This window comes from Accipiter gentilis, chromosome 5, assembly GCF_929443795.1.
Source record: "Accipiter gentilis chromosome 5, bAccGen1.1, whole genome shotgun sequence".
Classification (NCBI taxonomy): domain Eukaryota; kingdom Metazoa; phylum Chordata; class Aves; order Accipitriformes; family Accipitridae; genus Astur; species Astur gentilis.
In genome coordinates, this window is record NC_064884.1 from 7,337,597 (window position 1) to 7,350,145 (window position 12,549).

Below are 12,549 nucleotides of genomic sequence, written 5' to 3' on the forward strand. Positions count from 1 at the left end.
TGTGTGTTAGCTTTTTAAAAAATAATACTCTCGGTCTTCCGAGCACACAGAACATCTTAAAAGCTTCTCCAGGCCATCAATTATTCAGCCCCATTGAGGGAGCTATCAGTCCTAATGAATTGAGCCGGATGCATTCCCTCCCAGTGACTCGCCGAGATTGTGCTGCCAGCGTACAGTGCTCCCGTATCTCCCGTCCTCAGAGTTGTCGGGTTGTCTCTGCCCGTCGCCAGCTCGGTGTTTGCAGTAAATCATTTAGACAAACACAGCCACGCTGGGGACGGAGCTGGCCAATTGTCTCTCTCCGTCTCACCCAGCAGGGTATTTATGGACTGGATTTTACTCTGATCCCCCTCCCTCCCCTCCCATCCACCATTTTCTTATTAGGAATCAGGTTAGCAAGAGAGTGCACCCAGCTGATTATAGATGCTACTGCTTGATTAGCAAATGCTCTTCTCCAAGGCTTTGTAAAGGGAAGAGTAGGCTGCGGATAACCCATCGGAGGGTTGCATGGGGAGGACTTCTCTCCCCTCAGGTCTGCAATGGAGAGCATGGCCAGCCCTGCTTTCCTCGCCTTATACGAAATCCCCATCTGTGCGGGAGCCCTAGAGCTTGAAGAGAGGCTGGAGTTGAGTAAACGCTGGTCTTCTCCTGGGATGAATGGGACAGGCAGGGCTGGTGCGGAGAGAGCATCTGTAGGGGTGTATGCATGTGAAGTTAGATAACGGGCTTTGCTTTTTGTCCGTCGCTGCGATGTGCCATCAGCGGATGCTGGATGCTGAAGTTCAGCCGAAGATCCATATATTCTGGGAAGCAACTGCTAGCGAACCCTTGCAAATCTGAATTTACTGCCTTGATTAGTGGCCAGTGACAGGGCAAGGAAGGCGAGTGGGTGGAAGTGCTGTGCGGGCTGGCGGCACGCCGCTCTGCCGTAGCCAGACGTCTTCATTCCGCCTGCAAGTGCGGCTGCTGGAGATTTACACCCGGCTCCGCTTGCTGGATTCCTTGTTTGCTCTGGCCATCAGATAAAAGGTCTGAGGAAAAGAATTGCAAAGGCCCTAGGAGACAGTCAGAGCTAGCTCCGCGGAGCGGAGTGAATAAATATAACTGCATAGAGCAAGGAGCACAGGATGGCATGGAGCACCGTAAAGCTTTTATTGCCACAAGTGCCTGGCGCCCACATTAAGTGCCACAAGTGAGTTATGCAGGTCTTTCCGAGCACGCGGTAGTAAAAGCTTTACAGTTCCCCTCCGGCGCTGCTCCCCTGGGGAGCAGGGATGTGCAGGCAGCCCCCAGCCCTGCTTGCGAGGCATTGCCCCCAGCCACGCTCCCCATCTTGTGTTGAGGGAAATTCCCGCCCGGGTTTAGCTGCTGCTGCTTAGCCTGGGGACCCCAGGTCCCCCAGGTCCCAGCTTCAAACCTCCCTTTAGCTCCTCAGGACTGCTGCGGCTGCCTGGGGATGCTGCCAGGGCCTCTTCTCTGGGCTTCCCCAGCAGCACAATCCGAGCACCTGGCCTCCTTCAAGGTGCCCCAAGAGCTCATTAATCCTGCAGACATCTTGGAATGTTTTAATTCATCACGTGCAGGTTTGGTGCTGGCCTGGGGCTCTGCTTGGGTGCCTGCGGCGATTCAGGGAGTGCGGTGCCGATGCCAGCTACACCTACTCCACAGCCAGCAGTGCCGGGGCACCGTCAGGGTGACGCTTCACCCCGTGGGAAGGCAGAGACTGTGCGCTGGGGCTCCCCTCCAGAGCTGAGCTGCTGGGCAGGGCTCTGTGGCGGGTCCTGTGGGCAGGGAGATCCTCGCACGGTGCCCTGGGCTGCGGCCGTGTGGCCAGCTCCTGTTGCAGCTGCGCATGAGAGCCTGGAATCCCCAGAGAAAGGAGAATTGCAGGGGGAAGTGAACTGGGAAGGACAGGCGAGTTGCAGGCTCCGGTTGTGGGGAGCTGGAGCAGGGAAAACTCTTCTGTTGAGGGAGCCTGTCTTTTTCCTGGCAGCTCGGAAGCGGCCAGTGGGGTGTGTTTGGAGAGGCGCAGATCCACAAGCCCATCCCAGCTCTGCAATAGACTGCGGTGCATTCCCAATTAATTATTCATTAATTATGGAAAACAGGCAGTGCTGGTTCCATGGCTCTGGCATCTGGAGCCACGTTGTTGGAGCCGGCAAAGGGGCAGGCCAGCCCTGCCCACACCTGCCAGCTGCCCGGCCTGCCTGCCTGCCTGCTGGCAGCAGCTTGCAGCCCAGGGGGTTGGTGAGCAGCCCCCCACTTGCCCGCTGCTCTGCAGAGCTGCTGGGCCGGGACAGGCAGAGGGGCAGAGACCTTTGCGGTGCACGGGGTAGAGGTGGGAGCCCAGGGAGGTGCGTGGTGGGGCGGGGAACCACTCCTGCGCCTGTACGAGAGGGCAGCTTATTTCTGCCAAGGGGACGATTGGCAGCCTGCTAATTTAATTATGGAGGCTGCAGAAAGAGGATCTCATCTACCAGGTGCTGAGCCTTGTTAAGCTAATTGTCTCCCTCTCTCTGCTTTCTTCCCCCCTCCCACATTGCTAGAGATGCTGCTGCGGTTGCCTAATTAAGTTATCCGAAAGTTAATGGCTGGTTCTGAATCCAGTGCCTTTAAGAAAAGCATCCATCTAATGATCGCTTTTCTGCGAGCAGATAAATGCTGAGGCGGAATTTTGGCTGGCACGTGCAGGGCGGGCGTCTGGGGCTTTCCCCAGAGTGGGGCCTGCTCTGCTTGGGAGGTCGGCATTTCTCCATCCCTCTCTCAGCGTGGTGGCCCTGCCAGGTGGGAGACGTCTTCTGCTGTTCTCTGCTCGGCGGCACCTTCCACTCTCCCCTGGCCATGTTCCTGGTGGGAGCAAAAGCCGGCCTTAGCTTCTGGGCTGCTTTTCCTCCTGGGGTAGCATCTCTGCCGAGCCCCGCTGCAGCCCGTCCCTGCTGGAGGAAGGCTTTTCCCGGACGGGCTCTCCAGCATGCTCTGCCTCTCCCTTTGACAGTCCCTCCGCTGATCCAGCCCTTCGAGTTCCCACCAGCCTCCATCGGGCAGCTCCTCTACATCCCCTGCGTGGTCTCCTCCGGGGACATGCCAATCCACATCACCTGGAGGAAGGATGGGCACGTCATCCTCTCCGGCTCTGGAGTCACCATCGAGAGCAAGGAGTTCATGAGCTCCCTGCAGATCTCCAGCGTCTCCCTCAAGCACAACGGCAACTACACCTGCATCGCCAGCAACGATGCCGCCACGGTCAGCCGGGAGCGGCAGCTCATCGTGCGGGGTGAGCACCACGGGGCCGAGCCAGCCACACGCACAGCCCAGCCTGGTCCCCAATGCCGCTGCCACGTCGGACTTGGGAGGGTGCACGGTGATGGAGGGGTAGCACGGCATGGAACAGAGATAAGTTACGAGGCTGGAGGAAGATAGCGCTCTTCCCCAGTTTTGGGAGTGTTGCAGAAGCAGGCAGGGAGGGTGAGGAGTAGGGCTGAGCCCAGGCACCCACATGCCCGCAGACAGGGAGGAGTCGCAAGGAGCTGTGATGGGGTTTTTGCTACAGTGACCGTCTTTTCTCTCCGATTACTCAGTGCCTCCTCGTTTTGTGGTCCAACCCAACAACCAAGATGGCATTTACGGTAAAGCCGGGGTGCTGAATTGCTCCGTTGACGGGTACCCCCCTCCGAAAGTCATGTGGAAACACGCAAAAGGTAGGGGTGAGGCACGGCAGCGTGTGGGGACCTCCGTGCAGGTGGGGGCAAGTCCCTTTTCGGCATGGCCACCCCAGCACCAAGCCTCACAAGCGCTCCTCTGCCTTGACTGAGCTCTGTGTCTCTGTGTTGCCTCATAGGAAGCGGCAACCCCCAGCAGTACCACCCCATACCCCTCACGGGCCGCATCCAGATCCTGCCCAACAGCTCCCTGCTCATCCGCCATGTGCTGGAGGAGGACATCGGCTACTACCTCTGCCAGGCCAGCAACGGGGTGGGCACAGACATCAGCAAGTCCATGTTTCTCACCGTGAAGAGTAAGTAGCCAGGGCCGTGCCGTGACAGTGGCGAGGGGCTGGGGACCTGCTCCTGGCACGGCTGCGGCAGTGGCTGGGGAGAGCAGAGGCAGGCGCCCACCCCATGCGCCGGTAAAAGCAGCTGTGGCTGTGGGGTGAGTGCTTCTCAGCAGACCCTGCTCTGGCACGGCCCCCTCCTCCATGTGGTGGATTCGCACCAAGCCAGCCTGGCTCTGCCCTCCGCACCATGCATCCCCATGATCAATGCGCGGGGCACGGGGAGGGCGTTGATTCCCTTCCTCCAGGGACCCGCTTCCCTTTTGCTATTAAACACGCTTTGTCCTTAATAAAACTGAGCAATCGATCTACATCATACAGGAGGAAAGGAAATAGCTGGGCTAATTTGACAGGGATGGGCTGGGAAGTGTTGTTAGACACCGTGTTTGAACTGCGCTTATTATTGGATTCCTCTCCTGTTGCTATCAACAGAATGCAGAATCTCCAGCTCCTCTTTATTTATTTTGATCGTTGCTGCTGTGAGCATTCAAATCTCAAAGAGGAGGTGGTGGAGGGGGGACCAGCCCCATCACGCTCGCTCCTGTGGCCACTCCTGCCTGTCTCCTGAGCAGGGCTTGGCTCAGCAGGGCTAAACTCTGCCCTGCCTGCGCCGAGTGGACGAGTCAGTGAGGACGCTGGTTGCCTGCCTCATGTCGGCGGCGATGGAGGTTGCAGGCAGAGCTGCGGGAGCCACCGCCACCCTGGCTGTGCCCTGGGCAGGGTGCTGCTGGGCAGAGGGGATGCGCAGCCCCCCCCGGGGAACCACTGAGTCCTGGCGAGGGTCTCATGCCAGGGGAACTGCCCGGGACGAGAGAAGGAGAGAGCAGGTCTGGCTCGGGCAGCCCCCTTGCTGCCTCCCCTCCCCAGCCAAGCGCTTTATTCTCTGGCATCAGCAGGCGTTTCTCTCGGGGCTTCTCCCCTCCACAGCCAGCCTCTGCTTTCCTGGGTTGATGCTCCCCTCCCTGTCAGCTGTTTAATTTCTCCCGCTGACTGATGAATCAAAATGAGTGACTTCAAACAACACACTTCAATAAGGCACAGGTACAAAGTCGAGGCGATTAATCCCAAGTGAGCGTGCAGAAGTCTCGGAGCCTGAACTGTTGCCTTGTCCCTGCTATCTGCTGTAATTGCATCCCAGGACAGGTTGCTTGCTGACTTGAATAGCACATAACCTTATTATGCATGTGCCTCTACATTTCCCGGAGACCTCGCAGCCTTTGAAAAGGTTTGGATGAATAGGTAGACGGAGCACCACAGCCAATTAAGCATTATGCGGGGCTCTTTGTTTTGTTTCATTTTGGGGTTTTTGTTTGTTTAGTGAAATGTCAGGCCAATTAAAGTGAGATCAGCGCTGGCTTTCCTTGAAAGTCAGGCCACCGTGGACAAAGTTAAATGAAAGTTAATCAGAGCCCAAACAAAGCGTGCTGGTGGTCAGCAGGGGAGAGGGGAGCGGCCGTGGCAGCCAGCCTGCAGCCGCACATCCCCTTCCCCGATGCCACAGCAATGGGCTCTGGGGGGCAAGCCGAGACAGCCAGGTAACGCATCAGACAAGCGCCTGCAGACCCGCCAGTGCCAGAAGGAGCTGGCCGCTGCTTTTGGCAGGTGGTGAGCAAGGAAAGCCACCCAGCTTTGCTTGTCCCAGCCTGGGAGTGTAACCCTTGGGGCCCTGGCCGTGCCCGGCCCTTGCCAGCGGTGCAGCCCGTGGGGCTGGGGCTTTCCCGTCCTGGGGTTCCCATGCCATGCTGCGCCACTCAACCCGCAGCACAGGCACGTGTCTGGATGCAGGCAGCAGCTTGCTGCCTTGCCACAGTGGCGTGTCCTTCCCTGCTTTGAAAAGAAGCTCGTTAGCGTCCACTCAGGGGTACTGCAGAGTGGAAGGCAGCGAATGCAGGAGGACGGGAGCGTGCACCCGGGGGGACAGCTCACTGGGCTGAGCGCAGGTGAGGAGAGACCACCAGCGCGTGATAAATGCCATTTAGCACATGGCTGCATGCCTCCCCAGGTGTCGAGAGCAGAGCGTGTGGGATGGAGGGGGTTGCGTCCTCAGGGGGGTCCTGCGGGCTGTACTGGGGCTGCTGGAGTGGCGGCAGCACGGTGGGCAGTGCTCACTGGAGGCAGGGCTCCTCTGCTCAGTCCTCCCTGGCATCATGATGCTGGGGAGAGTGGGTCCGGCGGGGGGTGCTGGGAGAGGGGCAGCTGCCCGCACGTTGTGGGCACAGGCGCATTTGGAAGTTCCCTGCCGCACGGCAAGAGCGTAACTGATTGCTTCCATGCAATTTGAATTAATCTCGTGCTTCAGGTGAAACTCAGCTAATCAGTGGAGAAAGGAAGCTGAAACGGGTGCAATCAAATTAACATCACAGAGCTGGCTCCAAACAAGAAAGAGGGGGGCGAGGGAGGCAGCACAGCCCTTGTCACCCTTGTCACCCTTGTCATTCAGTTGTCAGCAGCGGGCCGCGAAGCGGCTCGTGCCCCAGCCTGGCGCAGGATGCCAGAGTGTGCCGGGGGCTGTCGACTCCCTTTGTAGCCAGTCTTATCTCTGCCCAGCAAGCGGGACAAGCCTCTTGTTGAGGCCTTGTTAACAAGGCCCATGGGCACTAGCAGAGCGCGGCAGTAGTGCAGGGAGAATGGGTGGGCGCAGAAAGGGTTGGAGGCAAGCTCTGCTCAAGGGAAGCCCGTCCACGCAGCAGCACTGATCTGGGGCTCTGGCTGATGCTCTGGCGGGCAGTACTGAAGTTGCTGCACCTGAGGAGGGGGCTGTGGGCTGGCCAGGAGCAGCCCCCAGCAGCCCTCAGAGGGTCCCGCGGCCAGTCCCGAGCGATGCTGTCCCCCTGCAAGCGGCAGGGCAGGTGTTGGGTACTGGCATGAAAGTGGTGCTGTCTCCATGCCCCGGTCTGTGCTGTCTGCATGGCTGGTTGGGGTTTTCTTTTGGTTTGTTTTGCTGCTTCCCCAACTCTGGACTGCGTGCTGCTCTCCTGGGACCCCAGCAATTGAGAGAAGTTGATATGTTTACATCCAAGGAGCTGCTCTTAATCAGACATCAATAAGTGCATTTCAGCGAAGCAGAGCCTGAAATGGAGCTCCTCTCCCGGGGCCGCCGCTCGCCGGGAAGGGGACCAGTGCCTCCACAGCTGCTGCAGCCCTGCGGGGCTGTCCTGCCCCTGCGGCCACACGTGCCCACTGTGCTGCGCCGGCCTCTGACCCGGGCTAAACAAAGGCTGAACGCAGGGAAGCAGCTCCCTGTGCCCCTGCCTGCCAAATGGCAGGGTGGCCTCTCAATAGCTTTCCTGTGGCAGGAACTGGGGACAGCAGGCAGGAGCCCGGCAAGGGCTGCCGTAGTGCCAAAACCGAGTGCCAAGCCCCTAACCTGGCTGTGGGTGCCCTTATGCCGTGCTGTGCATGCTCAGAGCCAGAGTGGCGGTCAGCCCCAGGTCTGGGGTAGGTGTAAGAGCCCCCGGCCGTCCCTGTGCTCTGCCTTTGCCCCAGCAGGATGCAGGAGGCTGGGGCTTGGCCGGCCTTTCCCACACCTCCCCCTCTCCCCGGCATAGCCCCGGCATTGGGGCCGGAGGAAGATGGGTGTGCAGCTGGGGACGGGGCAGAGCTAGAAGTCTTGCTCTGTTTCTGGTAGCTCTCGGTTTCCCCTGCCCTGGACTGCAGGTCCAGCAGCAATGGACCACAGCTCCCAGCCTGGCCCCAACATCCCTGCTCTTTGCCACATCCTCGTGCCGGCTCACCGGCGGCCATGCTTTCCTCGGGGCAGGGTTGCCATGGGGCACTGCCAGCGGGTGCCAGGCTGGCACCGCTCTGTCCCAGCTGCGTGGGCGCCTGCCCTGCACCTCACGAATACCGGCAGCTCAGGAGGAAAGGTTTCCTTAGCTGTTAATTGAATTACATTGCCACGGAAAGCCGAGAAGTCGTAGCTCATTAGATCCTCTTGTGTCCCATTATAACAGTGTGTGTTGCCTTTGCGGATTGTCATTATCATATATTACTGCGGGACTCAGCAGTGCTGTTTGTTTATGCATTACATTTTTTTCTGCTTACCCAGGCTGCCCTCATCCCCCCAGCCCATTTCTCCTGCGTGGTGCGTGCCGTGACCGGCTTGCCGCACGGCGGCACCGGGGTGGCGCGAGGGCTTAGCTTTTGGAGCAGCAAGGCTGCGGAGGAAGGAGCCCGACAGGGCTTGTTACGGCAGTCCCTTGCAGCAAGGAGAAGCGCTTCGGCAGAGGTTGCTGCAGCGCATGGGGACAGGCTGACGTGCCTGCCCTCCTCCTCAGCAGTGCTGCTGCCAGGCCAGCGGCCCAAGCACCTGGATGGGAGGCGACAGCTTCGTGCCAGGGCTGTGGGCGCTTGCTAGCAGCAAGAGGGACTGGCCGTGCTGTCCCAAGGGCCATCCCTGACTGTGCTGCAGCTTCTGCTTGGGCAGCACCAGGATGTGCCTGCGCTGGGTGCTGCAGCCTGGTCGGGTGGTGGGTGCGGTGTGGGGCCTCTCCACCATCCTTGTTTGCATATTGGGGTGGCTATGGAAAAAAAATAAATATCTCTGGCATCTGCAATGCAAAGGCAGCCTTGCTGATGTGAAATCGCACTCTATATTCTGCCCAGGTTTATACGAGTGAATTATGCAAATCTGTGATGGAAAACATTCTTCCTCTCATCCTCGGGAGTGTAAAACCTTAGTCAATAATTCATACCCGCACGTCTCCGACTGGAGGCTTTCTCTTCATTATAGTGTGCGCTTGGTTATTTGTCTTTCACGTTTTATTGTCTACCCCAGTGTAATGCTATGCATTATAAAATTTATCTGCTTCATTATTTTATGATCCCGAGCTGTATAATGCAGCGAGACGATTCCGCTTTGGGCTGCGTGGCCTCTTGGTGAGACCCGCATCCGCCGCCTCCCTAGTCGGGTCTGGGGGCTGTGCCAGGGCCGGGCAGCCACAGGTGGCACCTGGCCCTCCCCCGGGCGCACAGGTGACCCCCTGCCTCCCTGCAGTCCCAGCCATGATCACCTCCCACCCCAACACCACAATCGCCATCAAGGGGCAGACCAAGGAGCTGAACTGCACCGCCCGGGGTGAGCGGCCCATCATCATCCGCTGGGAGAAGGGCGACACCGTCATTGACCCTGACCGCAACATGCGCTATGCCATCACCACCAAGGACAATGGCGACGAGGTCATCTCCACCCTCAAGGTGAGGAAGGGTAGGGGTCTTGCAGCCACCTAAGCTGCCAGGTGTCTCACTTGGGTGATGGAGGCGGGCAGGCGGCACAGGGGGGTGCCTGGGGAGGGTGGCGGTGGTCCCCGGCAGGTGTCGCAGAGGCTGGTGCTGTGGCTGGGCTCCCAGGGTGCCAAAATCGAGTCCAATGGAGAGGCATGTCCGAAGACCTGACAGAAGGATGGCACCTCCAGCTAGCAGCACCATGTGCCGGCTGCGTCTGCCCCGGCCCCAGCACACTGCGGTGCGGCCAGGCGAAGCACCTGGCCACCGCCTGGACTTTTACAACCAGTGTAAGCATTAGCGCTGCCCTGGGCCCACGCAAGGAGCAGACAGGCTCCCAATTTTAATTACATCAATTAAAAAACAGCCGCTGTCTGCTTGCCGTGACAAGCCCCTGGATTTCGCAATAAATCTCAGCTGCCTGTACAACAGGTTCTGGTCGCAAAGGTGTTTTGCAGCACCAGGGACACCTCAAAGAACAAATTCTCAGCGCAGACCTGGGCTGGGGGACTAGGGCTTTGGGGGGTGACCTGCCTCCACGGGCACAGCTCCTGCCGGGGCTGGTGGTGGGAGCAGGCTGCGATACTGGGGAAAGGCAGGGGCATGGTGCTCAGGGTAGGTCAGTCTGAACTGGCTCCTCTTCTCTCCCTGACATGTTCATAGTTGAAACCAGCTGACCGCGGGGACTCGGTCTTCTTCTCCTGTCACGCCATCAACTCCTATGGCGAGGACAGAGGTTTGATCCAGCTCACCGTCCAAGGTACTTGTTCCCCTGCACACGAGCCCTAGGGCACAAACCCTCGCTGCGAGGGTCTCCCTGATCCTGGAGGGCTTCTCTCCCCGTTGTCCCTAACCTGCCCATGTGTCCCCAAGAGCCCCCTGACCCGCCGGAGCTGGAGATCCGTGAGGTGAAAGCCCGGAGTATGAATTTGCGATGGACGCAGCGGTTTGATGGCAACAGCATCATCACCGGCTTCGATATCGAGTACAAGAACAAGTCAGGTAGGTGATGGCTGACTTCCCCTCCCCTCCCTGTGCCACTGTGGCCCCCGGCAAGTGGCGGGGCTGGGGGGCTGCTCCATGGCCACCATGGCCTGGGGCCAGACTGTGTGGGCAGGTGCAGAGCTGCCCTGGCAGCGCCTCCAAGGGAATATTCTGCATCTCGGTTCCTTTGATGAAGAAAGGAGAGAGGAGCGTTAATGAAATATGTTAATTTCTGTTGGATGGGCGCATTTGAAAGGGAATATTAAAAGAGACAATATTTGCAAAAAGCCAAACCCAGGCGGCACAACAGCAAGGAGGGGGGAAGGGGCACCCCTTCACGGGGTCCGGGGACAAAAACCAGAGGTGCCTGGGGACTTCACCTGCCTGAGCATGGCCCCCTTGGTACTGCGGGCCCTGGGACGGGATACAGGTGCTGACTGTCCTGTCTCTCTCCACCACTTTTCCAGATTCCTGGGATTTTAAGCAGTCTACACGCAACATCTCTCCCACCATCAACCAGGCGAACATTGTGGACCTCCACCCAGCCTCTGTGTACAGCATCCGCATGTACTCCTTCAACAAGATCGGGCGCAGTGAGCCGAGCAAGGAGCTCACCATCAGCACGGAGGAAGCAGGTGCCGCTCCTGGCTTGCGGCACAGGCGTTGGGGCCGGAGGGCAGGGGCAGCCACAGGCAGCAGGGCGCTGTCGCCTTGAGTGAAGCTGGCTGTGACAGAGCTCTCTTAAAGCCGCATTTTTTCCCAATGAGGCGGTCCTTTCCCTGATGCTTCTCAACGTGTTCTTTTGGGTCTGTTTCTCCGCAGCTCCCGATGGACCTCCGATGGATGTCACCTTGCAGCCAATGACATCCCAGAGCATCCAGGTTACCTGGAAGGTGAGCGGGGCCAGGGTGGCACGTGGGCTTTCCCTGGCCATGGGGGCTTGGGCAGTGCCGAATGCCGTCCCGAGCCTCGGTGGCAGCAGCTTATCCTGGGACCCAGGATTCCATCAGCGGCCCGAGTGCCAGAAAGAACTTCCCAGGCAAAATGAAAACCTGACGGCTGGGTGCACAGCTCAGCTGTGTCGTGTGGGGTCCTTACTAATCATGTTTGATAACAAGCTCATTATCTCATAGGATGTCCATGGGGGGTCATGGGAGAGAGAGGATAAATATGTAAAAACCGAGACGCTGGGTTGCAAAGGGCTTGAGCAAAGATCAATAAAACTTAGAATCGGATTAATTTTTCCAAAGGTGCATAATGAAAAATAAAATGGATTATAAAGTTAGGACTTCGGAATGAACTGGTAAGTCAATAAATTTAGGATTCCAGCTTCTCCCCCCTCCCCTTAAGCGCTGAAAAACAGATTAATGGAAAATAAGATTCACTTGAAAGATAAGTCACTTTGTTTTAAGAGTATTCTAGTAAGATGGATCGCCCTGGCTTTATAACATAAATTTGCAATCAACCCTATTGATTTCTTAATGCTTCAGAGAAATATTGTTAAGATTGATCTCAGCCTGGCCTCACTCATTTTTAAGGCTGTCAGACTTGGGGTTTTTCCCTCCTCCTGTTGAGCTGCTCCAGTTGGGGAATGGCGCTGGCCAGACACATCCCACTGCCCGGCCAGCACCTTCCTCTCCAGTGGCCTCCGAGGACCAGCTCAACCTTTTCCACGGTGCTGCTGTGGGGAGAGAAAACTTCAAAGCATTGAGAAGAGCTGTGGGGGAGAGGTGGTCGGGGGCAAAGGAGCCCTGCAAGCCTCCCGGCCCTGGGATGTAGACCTGCCTGACATGGCTCCATCTTGCACCCCTCATTCCTCAGGCCCCGAAGAAGGAGCTGCAGAACGGGGTGATCCGTGGCTACCAGATTGGGTACCGGGAGAACAGCCCGGGCAGCAATGGACAGTACAGCATTGTGGAGATGAAAGCCACAGGAGACAGTGAGGTCTACACACTGGACAACCTGAAGAAGTTTGCCCAGTATGGAGTCGTGGTGCAGGCGTTTAACCGCGCGGGGACAGGACCGTCATCCAGTGAGATCAATGCCACCACGCTGGAGGACGGTAAGGCTGGCCCCGTCCCCAAGCCAGGCGGTTTTCCTGCTCCCTGGTGCCAAGTCCCACCTGGGGGACTCCCAGTCTTTCCACCCTCAGCTGCTCCCGGCCCCATTCCGAGTGGATCGTGGGGTGGTTGCTGCCCGCTGGCAGCATTTGGCTCTTGGCTGTGTGCATGTGCGTGCATGCTCACAGCTGCCCCGGGGAGGAGTTGTGAGCATGAGGGTGCCAGGACACC

General features: G+C 58.3%; 1 protein-coding gene across 2 annotated transcripts in view; it reads left to right on the forward strand.

Annotated features, from left to right (window-relative positions):
* Positions 1-12,549, forward strand: part of DSCAML1 (DS cell adhesion molecule like 1) — a 111,828-nt gene that overhangs the window by 86,549 nt on the left and 12,730 nt on the right. For both annotated transcript variants that reach the window (XM_049801352.1, XM_049801353.1), the window contains 9 exons: positions 2,996-3,274; positions 3,579-3,698; positions 3,839-4,015; positions 9,048-9,247; positions 9,938-10,034; positions 10,148-10,276; positions 10,726-10,893; positions 11,081-11,151; positions 12,080-12,320. In XM_049801352.1, coding sequence (XP_049657309.1) covers positions 2,996-3,274; positions 3,579-3,698; positions 3,839-4,015; positions 9,048-9,247; positions 9,938-10,034; positions 10,148-10,276; positions 10,726-10,893; positions 11,081-11,151; positions 12,080-12,320 — 1,482 coding nt within the window. The remainder of the gene's footprint in view (positions 1-2,995; positions 3,275-3,578; positions 3,699-3,838; positions 4,016-9,047; positions 9,248-9,937; positions 10,035-10,147; positions 10,277-10,725; positions 10,894-11,080; positions 11,152-12,079; positions 12,321-12,549) is intronic.